Here is a 16,358-nt window from a genome sequence, read left to right as displayed (position 1 = left end):
TGGACTTTGTATTGGTTTACGCGCAAATTGTTTTTCCCTGAAGTCGGCCTCAAGGCCCTCCTCACGCGAGTAATTGGCCCGCGGGGTCAGACTCACGCAGTGATTGGCGGGGGCCCGGGCCTGGCGGAATAGGGGCGGGGCCGGAAGGTGACCGGCACCATGGCGGCCACGCCGCCACTGCGGGACCGCCTGAGCTTTCTGCACCGGGTGAGTGAGTGCTGGCGGCCCCGGTCCCACCACGCGCCGCCTCCTGGTCTCGCCCCCGGCCCAGGCCGACAGCCTCCCTGACTGCGCACAGCCCCCGCGGGATCCCCGCGCCCCGTGTCCTCCGGCTGCTGCCAGGCTCGGCGTCTCCTTCGTCCCCCTCCGTGCCCTCCCACCTCTTCTCTCGCTTCTTTCCCTGTCTTCCGGCCGCTTCAACATCCCAGAACTCTTCTCATCTCAAATCCTACCCTTCGGCCCCTCCCGAGGCTGGGGGGGCACCACAGCCTTGGGGGGGGGCGGTAGGTCAGGCCACCCCTGTGTCAGGTCTGCTGTGGATAGTGACATCCCTTTGAACAAAATCCAATTTTTTCTGTTTTCTTACCCAGCTTAAAGTAGCTTTACAGAAAAAGAAACAGTGATCCCCCGAGCTCTCCGAGATAAACAGACGCTGATTCGAGGAGCGGCAGAAAACCTTTTATTAAGTGGTCCAGGCAGTGGGGGAAGCCCTGAATTCCAGTTCAAATTGTGCGGAGAGGACTGGGCGTTTTCAGGACGGCACAGAAGGGTGGAGTTCAACTGAAAAATGACAGGCGTTTGGGCGGTTTTGGTGGGATACGGCTGCTGTGCTGATAACTGGGGGTTACAGAAGCTAAGATCCCATCGTCCAGTAAGAACTGGGGGACGGACCCTGTCCCTCCTGGTGGTTACATTTTCAAGGAGTGGCCTTCAGGTCCTTGAGAAAGACTCTACCAAGTTGTAGGAGGTCTGGGTTCCCAATTGTAGAAAATGCTCCTAAAATGAGCCTGAACTGGTCCAAAGTCCAGGGTCAAGAAAGGGAGGTTGGGGTCTGTCACCAGAAATAGGCCAAAATGAACAGTGAATTCTGGCACTGTGAGCTTCCACAGGCAGGCGGCGAGGGTGAGGGGGGTGCTGGGTTCACCCTCATGCTGCTGAAAGACCGGTCAGTTCTCTTTGAGCAGAGGTTTCGCTATGTGCTGAACATCCTATGGTCCTGCAGACCTTTCCAGCTTCCCTCTGGGTCTTGGTGGACAAATAGCGTAAGCAGTCTCTTGCAACATTCAGGCCAACTGTGTCTGTGGCCAGCACCTCAGAGACTGCACCTGAGGTCTCCTGTCCTGTCTACACTGAGGGTCATACCCCCCAGATGTGCCATGAGGTGGAATGGGTGTTTCTGGTGTTTATCCCTAGAAATTGTACATCTTTGTGCTGAGTCAACTCAGCATAAACACCTTTGTGCTGACAGATAAGCGTGAGACACACAGCTGAGTCGGTTGTTCTTGTTTTGAGTTGTTTCTGTGGGATCCTTTCCTGGAAGTGGCGCTGTAGGTCTGTCAGGGTGAATGATTGTGTCACAGGGGCTCACCCGAGGAGTCTTTTTTTTTTTTTTTTTTGCCAGTCCGTAAGTTGGTATACTAAAGGTGCTTTTAAGTTGTGTGGCTGTAGGCGTAGGGGCCTGGGGGGCGCCATGCTGAATCGTGACCTTTAGGGCCTGTCACCCATTTCCTCTTCCCAGGCGTTCATCCTGGCCTCCAGAAGGGAGGCTTCTGCAGGCTCTCTGTGGCCGGTGGGACCATTGCTGTCCTCTTTGGGTCCCCTGACCCTGTGGCATGCCAACTATAAGCTGTGTGGAAACGGATCCCCAAGAATGAGGGCTCCTGTGGCCACTCACTGTGGGCTGGGCTCTCGCTCCCTTTCAGCTCCCGATTCTCCTGAAGGGAACGTCAGATGATGATGTCCCGTGTCCAGGTTACCTGTTTGAGGAGATTGCCAGTATCCTTCCTTGTGGATACATCTGGGGGCCCTGTAGGCTCTCCTACCCCATCTCCCAGGGTCCCGGACTTCTCCTACCCTGAGGAGGCCCTGGCTCCTTTCCTATAGCAGCTAGGTGTGTGGGCTCTGAAAGCCACCCTACTGATGACATGAGGCTCAGGAGACCCTAGAAGCTGGGTGTTCCTGAAACCAGGGCCTGGGGTGGGTGCTTGTGGTGGAGGGGGCCACACTGAGGAGTTTGATGGCAGGAAGGCCCCGCTTCTCTCCCTGGCCAGGGCATTGTGTGGCCCGGGGTTAGTTCGCCCCTTCCCTAACTGAGCGGCTCCCAGAGATCTCCCACGAATCCCTGGGCAGCAGCCAGTGTCTCCTGGAGTACCTGCTGAACCGTCTGCACAGCGGCTCTGGCCGCGTGAAGCTCAAGGTGAGTCCGAGCGGCTCCAGAGGTCTGCGCGGGGGTTAGGTCAGGGCCCCGTCCCGCCCCTGGTGGTGCGGCTGGAGGGGAGGGATGAGCTGGGGGCGTCGGGGGGCTGTGTCGGGTGGGGCACCCTTCTGTGGATCCAGCTCTGCCCCACCCCCCGTCCCTGCTCCCCCAGGTGCTGAAGATCCTGCTGCACCTGTGTGGTCACGGCTCCTCATCCTTCCTGCTCATCCTGAAGCGCAACCCTGCCTTCATCCAGGAGGCCGCAGGTACGGGCCAGCACTGCCCATGGGAGGCGCAGGGAGGAAGGTGGCCAGGGCAGGTCTCGGCCAGATCCCTTAACCCGAGCCCCTGCCTCCCTGCCCCGTACCTGTGCGCCCCTCTGTGCCCTGTCCACACTGTCCTTCACTGCCAGTTCCTCCCCCCGTCCCGGCCAGGCCAGGCCAGCACACGGCGCAGAATGACTGGTGTCTGTCCGTGCTCTGTCTTAGTGGCCTGGACCTTTCCTGTCTGTCCCTGCCTTGGGTTCCCTGTTCTCCCCAGGGCTGCTCCTTCGGACCCTAGGAAGCCCTCCATTCTTGGAAGGGCTGGGAGGGTGGGGGATCAGACTAGTGAGGCTGTTGGGAGACGTGGGACCCTGGCCTGTGGTGATCCAGGTGACAGGTGAGTCTGGGGTAGAGCCCTGTCTGTTACCTGCCCCTGGGTCAGAGGTGTTCCTGAGTCTCTTGTTAATAAGAACTGGTGGGGGGATGTGGCCTGAGGTCTTCTTGAGTGGGGCAAATGGAACAGGAAGGCCTTGGCCTTCAGGCCAGAACCCACACCTCCAAGCTGTCCCTGAGAGGGCAGCCACGGAGGAGACTGAGTCCTCTGTCTACCGCTTGCTTGTCGGAGACCCTCAGCAGTTCAGTGAGCCCCACCCACCAGGTGCTTGGACTCATTCCACCCTGCCGCACCCCGAATCCACTGTCTTCCCTTTACTGCAGGCGCGCTGAGGCCAGGCCGGGGCTGGGCTGCCCGTGGGCCCTGGGGTCCATGCGGGTGCCTTGGAGACAGGGAGTGGCCTCGGAGGGGGCACAGACCATTACTTGGCAGATGCCCAGAGGCGTCCAGGGGGCTGGGGACACTCTCGTCACAGCCCAGCTCCCTGGAGTTTGTGCACTGAAGCAGCATGGTTGGTTCATCCTCACCAGCCGGAGGGTCAGAATGGGCCTGTCCCGCTGCGCGGCTCACACGGTTGTGGCCAGTGCTGGGCCTCACCTCTGTCCTGGCCTCTGAAGAGGGCAGAGGAAGCAGAGGGGGACCGTGGTTCTCTATTAGCACCAACGTCTCTCTAGCTCTGAGCACTGTGCTCAGAGGACGAGTGCCCAGATAGACGGGGCTGTGAGAGGAGCTGATCCTGGAGGTGGGGGGAGGGGTGGCCCAACTTTGGGGGCCTGGCGGGGGGTCCCTGTGACTCCCACAAGGAGGGTGGGAGCTGTGGCAGGACGTTGGGGAGGTACCCTGCCCTGGCTGGTCTCAGCGCCCTAAGGCAAGAGGAGCCAGCGAGATTTAATGAGACATAAGCTTCCCAGGTTGGAAAAGTAAATGGCAACCCACCCAGCATTCTTGCCTGTAGAATCCCATGAACAGAGGAGCCTGGCAGGCCATGGTCCGTAGGGTTGCAGAGAGTCGGACATGACTGAAGTGACTAAGCATGCATGCAAGCACACAAGCTTCCCAGGTGGTGCTAGTGGTAAAGAACCCGCCTGCCAGTGCAGGAGATGCTGGAGACATGGGTTTGATCCCTGGGTTGGGAAGATATCCTGGAGGAGGGCATGGCAACCCACTCCAGTATTCTTGCCTGAAAACTTTCATGGACAGAGGAGCCTGCTGGGCTATAGTCCCTGGGGTTGCAGTCAGACACGACTGAAGGGACTTAGCGGACACAAGTTATCTGATGGGCCACAGCTGAAGCTTTACGAGCAGGAGACCTTTCAGGCCGTAATAAGGAGTGGTACATTGACGTGGCCCTGGTGTTCTGGAGGTTGAGTTGCAGCCTCACAGCTGTGGGTGTGGGAGGTGTGGGCCAGGGGGCACCGAGGGGCTGTGAGGGCACAGCTACCACACGCCTGGGAAGGCAATGCCTCTGCTTTAGGAAGCCCCCAGGGACTTGGTTGAGGGGGCTGAGCTGAGGGCTTCAAGGGGGGCTGGGCAAGGCCAAGGCTCACCACCTGTGTCGGGTGTGGGCTTTGAGGCTGGGTGGTTGGCATTGCCCAGCTCAGCTCTTCTCCCATTTGTCCCACAGTTTTCGCGGGGCCCCCGGATCCTCTCCACGGGAACAGCTTATACCAGAAGGTGCGGGCGGCCGCCCAGGTGAGCCCAGGACCCAGGTCACTCCCTGCTCTCCCCGCGCAGGGCCCTGGCTCCACTCTTTCTGCAAGACGGAGCCCCTGAGTGGCCCTCAGGGGAGAAGGAGGGGTGGGGGGACCACGGGTGTCTGGTGCTGAGTGCCCTCTGCCTCGTCTAGGACTTGGGGGCTGCCTTGTACTCGGACACCTTGTCACCTCTGCCTCCCTCCCAGCCTCCCAGGACCCTGCCTCCGGCAGGTACGCAAGTACACCCAGCCCTGTCACTGGGTTACTCTGGGCGGGCCTCTCCTCCCCCAAATGTCCGGGGTTGAGGGCCGGGTCCCCGCTGCTGTTGATGTGGGCCTCCCCACAGGCATGGGCTCCCAGTCCAGGCCCCAGAGCACCCTGCAGGGCTTCGGCTACAGCAAGGAGCGGGGTCACACAGGTGAGTGCTGCAGGGCCTGGGGCCCGGCTGAGGGCGAGGGGCGGGTGGGCCTGTGTGCCCCCCACTGACTTCTCTGCCACCCTGGGGCGGCTGGGGAGGTGCAGTCGGCTCTCCTCACCTGACTGGTGAGAAGCCAGGCTGAGGGTCAGCCCCGCACTTGGGATGTCAGCCCTGGGCTCCTTCAGGGAGCCGAGCGCAGAGGGCGGTGGTCCCAGCTGTGACAGAGCTGACTTGGAGCTGGCGTGGTGCCGGCCCTGCTTGCGGGGAGAGCCCGAAGCCCCTCAGGGCCGTGTGAGCCTCTCATGGGCTCTGGGCCAGGTCCAGCTGATATGCTGGCCACTCCATCCATGGCTCCTAGTTCCTCGGCACTTATGATTCCTAAAGTGGGTTGGCCTTAGAGCCCACCTGTTCCTAAATTGGGGGTGACCGCCAGATTACCCTCCACGGGGCACTCCTTGGGAAAGCCCCCAGCACTGGATGTGAGTGCTCCCTAAGTGGCCAGGGAGATTGTGGTTCTCAGGACAGCCACCTTAGGTGGCCCCGTGCTCTGAGGTGGGGACACAGGAGGGCCAGGGCACAGCTTTGCCATGAGCTGCTGCTCATCCACGCTCCTTGGGGCCAGGATGCATTGAAGTAAGTTCACTGCAGAAGCTTCTGGGAGGGCCCTGTCCCTCCATACGGCCTCTGCTCTGTGACTGCAGCTTGTGTCCCAACCTCTTGGGTCCTGGGCAAGGAGCAGCCATGGGCACTTCATCCCGGGAACACAGGGTGGGACTGAGGGGTCTGTGCCGTCTCCTCTCTATCTGCTGCAGGCTCCGCGGGTGAAGCCTTCCTGTCCACCATACAGAAAGCTGCAGAGGTGGTGGCCAGTGCCGTGCGCCCTGGGCCTGAGAGCCCCAGCTGCCAGAGGTCCCTTCAGCGGGGTGACGCCTACCAGCCGGCTGTGACACCTTCAGCCAGCCTCGGCACCCCCGCCTCCGGGAGCCCTCTCCCCGTGGCCAGCCCAGGAGCGAGAGGTATCGAGCTGGACTCCTCCCTTGGGGCGCTGGCTTCCCCCTCCCCGGGCCCTGGGCTTCCGGTCACCTGCTGGGGCTGGGCGGGAGCAGACGAGGGAGGAAGAAGAAAGCAGTGCACCCATGGTGGGGGCAGGGGGCAGGAGCCCCACCCTGCAGGTCCCGAGACACCTCTCAGAACCAGCACGTGACAAGCTTGCAGAGCCAGCTGCCCACAAGACTCGGCTCCCTGCAGCCTCTGCGGCGGTGTGCGTAGGGCAGCCCTGCCTTGACCCCCATGTCCAGTGTTCTCTGTCAGCCTGCTCTTGGTGGGAGCTCAGGTATTACGGCCCCACGAGAGGTGGGGTCTGCCCAGGATCCCGGCTGCTCAGACACAGAAGCTTAGAGCTGGGACAGGAGCCATCCCCAGCTCTCGTGTGTTCACCCAGCGCCTTCGAGCAGCTCTGCAGCCCGTCAGGGCCCAGAGGCAACAGGGGAGCCCTCCGCAGGGGCCAGGCTCCATGCCATGTGTGTTCTAGTGGTGCGCCGTGATATGGGAGGGAGCGACGACTGCCCGTGCCCTCCGCCTCCACTTCTGCCTCTCCCAGAAGCAACGTCCCGTTTGCCTGGCTTGGAAGAAGAATGTCAGCACTTGCTGGGACTTGAGCGCTGCTGTGCTGGGCACTGTCCCCACTGCCCTGGCACTGCATGGCCTCCCGCCCGCCTGGCATCTGGCATCTGTGTTTTCTGGGCAGGCATGTCCTGTGCGGACCCCCCACCCTGGCCCTGAGTGAGGGTGTGCTCTGTTCTGCCCCGTTTCCTCTCGGGTGGTGTTTCCTGGAGCTGGCGCCCAGGCAGCTACCGTGTCCACATCCCAGGACCCAGCCCACCGGCTCTTCCCTGGGTCTCCCTATCCAGGGCTCCTGGGGAGACGGACCTGGGGCCAGTCTGAGGCCCCCAAGGGTCCAACCCTCAGTCGGTGTTTCTTCCAGCAGTGAGACACCAGCCCGGGCAAGCCGGAGGCGGCTGGGATGAGCTGGACAGCAGTCCCAGCTCTCAGGATTCTTCCCAGGAGAACGATGACCTGGGCAAGGCCTCGGACTCGGGCAGTCGGTCGGGCAGTGACAGCCCCTCGGGGGCCAGCCGGGCACCTAGTGACCTAGCAGAAAGGTGATCCAGCACCCCAGGGCGCCCCTCCATTCCCTACCCTGATGGGGGAGAGGTGACCTGGAGGGGGCGTGAGGGAGACCAGCCTTTGTCCTGACCCGCGTGCACCCGGCAGGGTTGAGGCTGTGACCCTGAGTGACTGCCAGCAGGAGCTGAGCCTGGTCCGGACTGTGACCCAGGGGCAGCACACCTTCCTGAGCCGAGAGGAGGTGCAGCACTTCATCAAAGAGTGAGCCCCGACCCATTCCAGGGCCCCCTCTTCCCCGCACCTCACCCCACCCCTCGCCCTGGCTCTGCACACACGCCCCTTGCCCCACAGCCCCAGCCCTGTTGCGTGGTGCCCCCTTCCTGCAGGTGTGGCCTCCTTAACTGTGAGGCTGTGCTGGAGCTGCTCATCCGCCACCTGGCTGCCACCAGTGAGCGTGTTCAGATGGTAAGGAGGGCAGCAGGTGGGGCTGGGGGTGTGCCTGGGCACGGGGAGTGGGGAGAGTGAGCACAGGATGCCCAGTCGATTGTCTGGTCGATTGCTGAGGGCCAAGAGGAGGGAGGGAGGGAGCCGGTCACACAGACCTCCCTTGGGGAGGACCCAGCTGACATCAAGCCCACCCACCCCACAGAGAGCCCTGGGTGCCATCGCCTCCCTCGGGTGCACTGACCTGCTCTCTCAGGAGCGAGTCCTGCTCCTCGCCCGGCCTCGGCTGCAGGAGCTCAGTGCGGGCAGCCCCGGACCCGTGACCAACAAGGCCACCAAGGTGGGCAGCTTCAAAGGCCCAGAGGAGGGGGTGCAGGACACCCCAGCAGTCCCACACCCTCCCCCCGCCCCCACTGCCTTCCCTAGACGTGTCCCTCCTCCCGCTCCTGCGGCTGGCACAGGCCATGTCCTTAGAACGGCAGTTGGCGGCCTGGCCTCTTCCCATACATGGGACCCCCAGGTTTCCCCGACCTTCTGCCCAGCAGATCTGCTTTTTGGGCAGTGCCTTCTCCCTTGTGGCTGTCTCCTCCAGGAAGCCCTCCTCCTGCAGGAAGCCCTCCTTGACTGCTTGGATGGCTCTCTTCCTCTGCTCTGTACTCTGTGTCATGGGTCTAAGCTCTGCTCCCATATCCCCAACTCTGGGAGGGCAGAAATGGTTGTCTGTCTGAGTCCTCTTCCCACTGATGAATGTGGGGAGGCCACCTGCAGTCTTCTCTGGGGCCTGCTGTTTGCCTCTCTTGGCTTCCAGTTTTCTGTATGGCAGTGGACAGTTCAGATCCTTAGTCACCTGTCTCTAAACCGCTCTTCATCAAAGCACTAGTGAACCTGCCACACACGAAACACGTCGAGGGCACATCACGGTGTTGCTAAAGCCTGAGAAGGACCCAGGAGTCCAGCTATCAGGAATGACACTTGGGTGGGGGTTGGGGATGCTTCAGACACATCTCTTCCCTCTGCGTGTCAGGTGCTTGTGTGGCACTTGACCAGGAGGGGGCGCTCTTCCACTCTGGCAGGCCACACAGCAGCTTGATGTGGGGGAAAGCATCTGTTTGTATGACAGCTGGTGGAGAGCAGCAGCGGTACTGCTGGGGGATGACAGAGTTGTTGTGAGTGGCCAGCGGTCCTGCCCTGTGCTCTGGCCAGCAACATTGAGGAGGGGACCCAGGAGGACCTTGTCCTCTATGATTCCTGAAGGAGCACAAGAGCCCTCACCAGTTCCCCTCTTCCCTCGTTCAGATCCTGAGACACTTTGAAGCCTCCTGCCGACAGTGGCCCCCTGCCCGGAGGCCCCCCGCCGAGCCTAGCCCTGCAGCCGCCCGTGTGGGCCCATCAGACCTGCTGACCGACACCCTGCCTTTCACCGGGGGCCAGGCCTTCCTACAGCCTCTGAGTTCAGCTTTGTTTTCGCCCAAGGGCAGCATGCCCCCATCAGGGCTGCAGCCCAGCCCTGTGCCCCCAACGTCCCCAGAGAGCTGCCCCCTTCCAGTCCCTGGGGCTGCCAGGGAGGCTGAGACCAGGCTGGCAGGTTCCAGAGACCAGGGGGCTGCATCTGAGCAGGGCCTGCTCTGCATGGACACCCCAAAGGGAGGGCCAGAGATCAGCCTGGGCCCCGGCCACAGCTGCAGCTCCTTATTTGCTGGCATGGAACTGGTGGCCTGTCCCCGCCTGGTGGGGGCTGGGACTGCTGCAGAGGATCCCCTCTCAGCCCACCAGGCTCCCTGGACGTTGTCACAGAGGCTGGCAGCAAAAGAGCCTTCCAGCTCTGAGCCGTCAGCTTTTGCATTCTTAAACTCATGATCTTGTCCGCCTGGGCCACGTGCAGTCTGTGTGCTCCCTGGCCTGTGACTCCCAGGACCCTGTGACTTTGTGCTGTCCCCTATGCCCACAGCCCCCGATTCCCCTCTCTGTGGTCAGCCTTGCCCTCCCCTGGCCTCTTCCCCTCACCCACTGAGGCCTTGGTGTGAGCAGCTACCCAGCCAGGCGAGCTTAGAGTGGATGGCTCACCCAGGGATGAGAATGGCCGCCAGTAAAGCCCAGGTGATATTTTAGTCCATGCACCAGCCAGAGCCAGACCACCACTGCGGTAACGAGGTGCCCATGGGAGCTGCTCCTCAACTTTGCCCCTAAGGTGGGTTTCCTGTTTTTCTGCTGGGAGGCAGGACCTTCCTCTTACAGCCTGCCCTCTGGGTTTGATGGCCTAGGAGCAGCGTCCCCGAGCACTCTGCAGGACTTGCAGGGAGGGCAGGACAGGCCCAGAAAGAGGAGCCGAGCACAAGCTAAGCCTGGCAGCCGGTGGGCCCTGGGGTGCCGGATCTCCTGCCTCATGGCCATCTGCTCTGGCGGGTTGAGCACACCGTCCTCTTTTCCCATCTGCCAGAGGGATGAAGGGAGGGCAGTGGGGCAGACAGCATGACGTGGCCTGCTCAGAGGGCACTGGGGGGAGCTTACAGGAGAGGCCTGGTGACGGAGCTTGGAGACCCCACACCCATTGAAATTGGCCCAAGTCCCCGGGATCCTTGTGGGCACACAGAGAAGGGTACCAGGGGAAGACGGAGAGGACCCATCTGCAGGCTGAGCCCAGGCCCGGTCTCCAGCCAAGCTTCTGCTGTTTCCCGGCGACAATCCTGAGAGGAGGATCCCAGGGCCACCTCACTCATTCCTCCACCCCCACCCTGCTGTCTCCTTGGCCAGAGACTGGCCATTTGGACTTGAATTCCCGTAGCAGCAGGCAGGCAGGCACGGAGCCTTGCGAGCACTGACCTTGGGGTCCCCTGGGGAAACCCCTGCCTTCCTGGCCCTCAGAAACAAGGATTTTTTGGGTCAGTTTGGAACCACTGCTTGGGTCTTTGTTTTTGAGCTCAGATCCCTCCCTTTGAGGGAGGGGGGTGTTGTAAGCAGCCTCCCACCTTCTCGTCCATCAGGATTAGGGTCTGGGTAGGGTTAGGGCAGCATCAGGTCCCTGTGTGACCCGTGTCATCTCCCCACTCCCGTGACCTCTGCCTGCAGACTGTACAGCCACCTCAGAGCTAGGGCTGTGGTCGCTCTGGGGAGAACTGGGGATGGCCTGGGGTCATACCTCCCACATAAACACTGCTGTTCACAGGAAGCTGCACTGATCGCTTTTTCATTTTCTATCTGCATGTGTGTGTGAGAGAGGAGAGAAAACGGCACTAAGAGGCACAGGTAGAGACTTCTAAAAGCTGGGACAGGTATCAGTACTTCCCTCCAGCGGAACTATCTTGTCCAGTAATTTTCTTAATTGCAAAGTTTCTAACTACAAAATTCAATTTCTTAAGTAGATTTAGGACTATTTGGGTTATCTATTTCCTCATGAGTTTCAATAATTTGTGTCTTTCAAGGAATTGGTCCATTGTGAATATGGCTATAGTTTTTTCAGCCTTTCTTTGTTCCTCCAATTTTTTTTTTTTTTGTTCTTCCAATTTTTATAGTGTCCCACCTTTCATTTCTGATATTAATTCCCCCCCCCTTGGTTAGTCTGATTAGAAGTTTATTGATATTATTGACCTTTTCAAAGAACTAACTTTTGGTTTTGTTTTTCTTACTGATTTTATGTTTCGTATTTTATTGACTTCTGCTCTTTACTGTTTCATTCTTCCTGCTGTGGATTTTTTTCTTTTTCTAGCTTTTTAAAAGTGAAAGCTTAGATTATTGATTTAAGACCTTTTTTCTTTTTTAATATAAACATTTAAAAATTTTTATTTTTGGTTGCAGTAGGTCTTCCTTGCTGCGTGCAGGCTTTCTCTAGTGGCAGAGCGTGGGAGCTACTCTTCTTCGCAGTTCATGGGCTTCTCATTGGGGTGGTCTCTTTCAGCGTGGAGCACAGGCTCTAGGCACACTGGCTTCAGTAGATGCAGCTTGTGGGCTCAGCAGTAGCGGCTTGCGGGCACTAGAGTGCGGGCTCAGTAGTTGTGACTCAGTAGTTTCAACTAAGCTCATGGGCTTAGTTGCTCAGTGGCATGTGGAATCTTCCAGACCAGGGATCACACCCATGTTGCCTGCATTGGCAGGCAGATTCTTATCCACTGTACCACCAGGGAAGTCCTAATGGAAACATTTTTAATGCTATACATTTTCCTCTAGACACTGTTTTAGCTACATCCCATGAACTTTGATAACATTTTAGTATTTATTCAGCTCAAAATATTTTCTAATTTCCCATAAGACTTCCTTTTTGTCTGACTTTTTTTGGGGGGCACAGCACCAGGCAGCATGTGAAACCTCCTGGACTAGGGCTCAAACCCGTGCCCCCTGCAGTGGAAATGCAGTCTTAACCCCTGGACCACCAGGGAAGTCCTGATAGATTATTTTAAAATGTGTTTTCTATTAGTACTTTAATTTTTATATTGTAAGAGAACATATAAGACTTTCATTATAAAGATTTCAAGCTTTTTCTAAAGTTTGTTTAGTGGCCCAGGATATAGTCTATCTTGGTGAATGTTCCATGTGCACTTGATTTGGAGAACCACAGACCAATCTCCTTCATGGACATAGATTTTTTTAAAAAAAGCCCTCAACAGAATATTAGCAAAACAAATCCAGATGTATACAAAAAGTAATGATACATCACAGTAAGTGGAGTTTTTTCTGGGGATGGAAGGCTGGTCCACCATCTGAAAATAGTGCAATTCACTATATTAACACACTAAAGAAGAACAAATCACATTATTATTTTACACAGAAAAAAGCAAGAGATAGATTTCAACATTCATGATTAAAAAAAAACCTCAGCAAACTAGAAATATAACAATTTCTTTCACCCAGTAAAGGGGATGGACTGGGTGCTTGTGTGCATACACAGTTGCTTCAGTCTGTCCAATCTTTGCAACACCATACTTAGTGTCGAAAGGCTGAGTGATTTCCCTCCAAGACTGGGAACAAGGCGGGAATGTCCACGCTCACCACTTCTGTTTAGCGTTGTCCTGGAAGCACCAGCCACTTCAATGAAACAGTGGGGGAAAAGGCAAATACAAGGGAAGAAATAAAACTGTTACTAACCACAGAAAGCATGATTATTTATGTCGAAAATCACATAGATTCCACAAAAATCCTATGACTAAAGAGTTTAGCAAGAACACAGGCTGTTGAGTAAAACTGAATTGTATTTTCATACACGAGTGATAAATGATTGGAAATTTACATTTTAAAATCTGTTATTGGGACGTCCGTGATACGGGAGGATTCCACATGCCATGGAGCAACTGAGCCCGTGCTCCATGGCCCGCGGGCCACAGCAGCTAAGGCCCATGTGTCTAGAGCCTGTGCTCCACAACCTGAGACGGCACCACCATGAGAACGCAAGGAAGAGTACCCCCTGCCCCCCTGCAACTAGAGAGAGCCCGCACGTAGCAGTGAAGACCCAGTGTGGCCAAAAATAGGTGCTTTATGATAGCATCCAAAACCTGAAATAATTAGATGTAAATTAAGTAGATACAGGATCTGTATGCTGAAACATGTAAAAGACTGATGAAAGAAATCAATGAAGACCTACATAAATGGAGAGATATACTATGTTTATAGATTGGAAGATTTTACTGTTAAAATGTCAATTTTTCCCAAACTGATCTACAGATTTAACATAATTCCCATCTAGATTTTTTTTTGGGGGGGGGGGAGCGGTAAATGGAAATAAACTGATCCTAAAAGCTACAACCAAAGTCAAAGCAATTAGAATAGCTAAGGTGATTTTGAAAAAGCACAAAGAGGGCTCACAGCACCTGCTTTGAAAACATACTGTCAAGAAGCATTAGTCAACACTGTGGGACGCATGAAAGTTTAGACATGGATCAGTGGGCCAGTTTAGACAGTTCAGAAACAGCCACACAGGTATGGTCAGTTGGTTTTCCACAGGTGTCAAGGTAATTCAATGGAGAAAGGATAGACTTTCAACACATATTGAAAACACATATTGAAACAACTGGAAGAAAAGAATGAACCTTGGCCCCTTCTCATATCTTACACAGTATTTAAAGTGAGCCATAAACCTACCTAGAAATGAAACTTCTAGAAGAAAACTGAGCAGAAAATGTTCTGTCCTAGGATTAGGCAAAGGCTTCTGTGACATATAAAAAGCGCAAACTGTAATAGAAAAAAACTAGGTATCATCAAACTTGAAGAACTTTATTTTGAATGACACGAGGACAAAAAGACAAGCCACAGACTGGAGAAGGTGTTTGCAAATCCCAACTCTCAGGAAGGATTTGCATCAAGAACATATAAGGAACACCCCAAACTCAATCATAAACTAACCCCCAGTTTACAAAGTGGGTGAAAGATGTGAATGGGCACTTTGCCAAAGAAAGTATATGGATATCGAACAGAGAAGCATACAGATAGTTTCTCAACATTGTTAGGGAAATGCCGTTGAAGACCATGTGGAATACCACTGCACACCTATTAGGATTTTCTAAGAATATTTATTTCAGTTGGCAGCATTCGGTCTCTTCATTGTGTTAAGATCTTTTGATGCAGTGTGTGGGTTTAGTTGGCTCCAAGGCCTGTGAGATCTTCCTTGACCAGGAATCAAACCTGTGTCCCCTGCATTGCAAAGACCATTGGACACACCAGTGAAGTCCTGACACCTGTTAGTATTACTTAAAAATAATAATTTAAAAATCCAGTAATAACAAGTGTGAGGCCAAGGAGGATCAAATGGAATTCACAGGCTGCTGGTGAGAATGCATTAATAGAAAGATACATCACCTTTGGGAAAAGTTTGGCAGTATCTTAGACAGTTACCATACAATTCAGCAGTCCCCTCCTAAGTATCTGCCCAAGTGACATGAAAACTTAAGTTCACACAAATGTTTAAAAGTGATTGTTTACAGCAGTTCCATTCATAATTGCCCCAAACCAGAAACAACCAATAAGTCCTTGAGTTGCTGAGTAATAAAGGATGGTTCACCCACACCATGGGATACTAGTCAGCAATGAAGAGGAAGAGGGAAGACTCACATGACTAAGTGAAGGAAACCAGACTCAAAATGGTACACACCACAGGATTGCATTTCTAAGACGCTGGAAAAGGCAAAACCATAGTGATTGACAGATGACAGGTTGGTGGTGACTGGGACAAGGGGTGGGGAGGATTTGGCTACAAAAAGGCAGCCCATGGTTTGGGGAGAGGAGAGAAAGTTCTGTGCCTTGTTTGTGGTGGTGGTAAAACAGCTCTCTGTGTGTGTGCCTAGTTGCTCAGTCAATTCCGACTCTGTGACCCATGGACTGTAGACGGCCAGGCTTCTCTGTACATGAGGATTCTCCAAGCAAGAATACTTGAGTGGGTTGCTATGCCCTCCTCCAGGGGATCTTCCCAACCCAGGGATTGAACCCAGGTCTCCTGCATTGTAGGGGGATCCTTTATCGTCTGAGCCACCAGGGAAGCCTAAACAGCTCTCTGCATCGTCAAAACTCAGCTGTACACCTAAAAATATGATTTTTATTGATATAAATTAGATTTTTTTGGAAGTAAAAATAGTATTTGATTTATAAAAATGGGACAAAAATGAGCAATGTGCTATTTTGAAAGGAAAAATGTTGGAGAGGCCAGAAGCTTCCTGGAGGAGAGGGGGCTTTCCTGTTGAAGGGATCACAGACTAGGGGTGTAGCGTAGCTACAGTGTAGCGCTGAGCTGGGTGTGGTCCACCTGTGCGCTGGGAAGGACGCACAGTGCAGGTAGGGAAACACGCGGGACGCCAAAGAGGAGAGGTCCTGCCAGCGGGGACAGTGGTCTGGACATGAGAAAAGATAGGAAACAACCGCCAGGCGGTTGGCGGGGGGTGGGGGGGGAGTGGAGGTGGGGGATTAAAACTTCGGAGAAGGAGGCAGAAAAAAGAAAAAGGGATGGCATTGTCAAGACGGGAAAAGGACAGAAAAAAAGGGACAACGCCGCCACCGCGCGGTCTTGGGTTGTAAGGAGGGGAGCGGGCATTAAGGGTGAGGGTAGGTGTCAGGGTCGCCCGAGGATGGGCCCCTTATTGACAGCTTCACAGGCGGGCCTCCCTGGGACTCGCGGGTCCAGACCCAAAAACGGAGCTTTCAGAGAGTAACTGGACCCAGGTGTCCAGACAGGTCTGGGCAAGGAGGGAGCTCGGGTACCGCGCGAGAGCCCAGGGACCGCGTGGGATCCGCGGGACGGCATGGGAGCCAGGGGGACGGCCCGGCCTGAGACTGAGTTGGAGCCTGGAAGGCTGGCTGGGCCCACGATAAGAAGCGCGGAGCTACCCCGCGCGCTCCACTGCCCTCCTCACTCACCGCCCCCCTTTCTCCTCCTCGCCCACCCCTCCTCAGAGGCTCCGCCTAGGGCCCGCCCCCACCGCAGCTGAGACCCCGCCTCCCGCGGCCATATCCAATCGGCAGCCCGCCGCCACCACAGGCCCCACCCCAGCTCCCTGCGGCTCCTCCCACGCTTGAACTTCTCGAAGGACAGCCGAGTCACCCAATGAACTCCCGGGACGTCCGGAGTGGGCGGCCGGAGGACCAATCCAGAAGAGGCGCGAGCAGGAAAGGCGGGCCTCCGTGACGGACG

General features: G+C 56.1%; 1 protein-coding gene across 9 annotated transcripts; it reads left to right on the top strand.

Annotated features, from left to right (window-relative positions):
- The first annotated feature begins 27 nt into the window (after positions 1–27).
- TEPSIN (TEPSIN adaptor related protein complex 4 accessory protein) lies at positions 28–10,922 on the top strand. Of its 9 annotated transcripts, none has more exons than XM_043463042.1 (14): positions 28–207; positions 1,923–1,995; positions 2,325–2,416; positions 2,589–2,682; positions 4,698–4,765; positions 4,920–4,998; positions 5,114–5,185; positions 5,998–6,201; positions 6,717–6,911; positions 7,170–7,347; positions 7,460–7,573; positions 7,699–7,777; positions 7,962–8,096; positions 9,053–10,922. In XM_043463042.1, exons 1-14 carry the CDS (start codon positions 160–162, stop codon positions 9,611–9,613), a joined length of 1,992 nt encoding a protein of 663 aa, XP_043318977.1. In that variant the 5' UTR covers positions 28–159; the 3' UTR covers positions 9,614–10,922. The 9 variants fall into 9 exon arrangements, with proteins under 9 accessions (XP_043318977.1, XP_043318967.1, XP_043318961.1 ...); XM_043463032.1 differs by having other exon boundaries at positions 6,717–6,932; positions 7,173–7,347; XM_043463026.1 differs by having other exon boundaries at positions 6,717–6,932.
- The last annotated feature ends 5,436 nt before the right edge of the window (positions 10,923–16,358 follow it).

Source organism: Cervus canadensis, chromosome 1 (assembly GCF_019320065.1).
Source record: "Cervus canadensis isolate Bull #8, Minnesota chromosome 1, ASM1932006v1, whole genome shotgun sequence".
NCBI classification, from domain to species: domain Eukaryota; kingdom Metazoa; phylum Chordata; class Mammalia; order Artiodactyla; family Cervidae; genus Cervus; species Cervus canadensis.
This window is presented reverse-complemented; position numbering and strand designations above follow the sequence as displayed.

Excerpts from the sequence above, each read along its gene's own strand:
- TEPSIN (XM_043463026.1), top strand. The coding sequence starts at position 160 with ATGGCGGCCACGCCGCCACTGCGGGACCGCCTGAGCTTTCTGCACCGG. Across the intron at positions 6,202-6,716 it reads GGCCAGCCCAGGAGCGAGAG|TGGTGCGCCGTGATATGGGA; the intron begins GTATCGAGCTGG and ends TGTGTGTTCTAG. Across the intron at positions 7,778-7,961 it reads CCAGTGAGCGTGTTCAGATG|AGAGCCCTGGGTGCCATCGC; the intron begins GTAAGGAGGGCA and ends CCCACCCCACAG.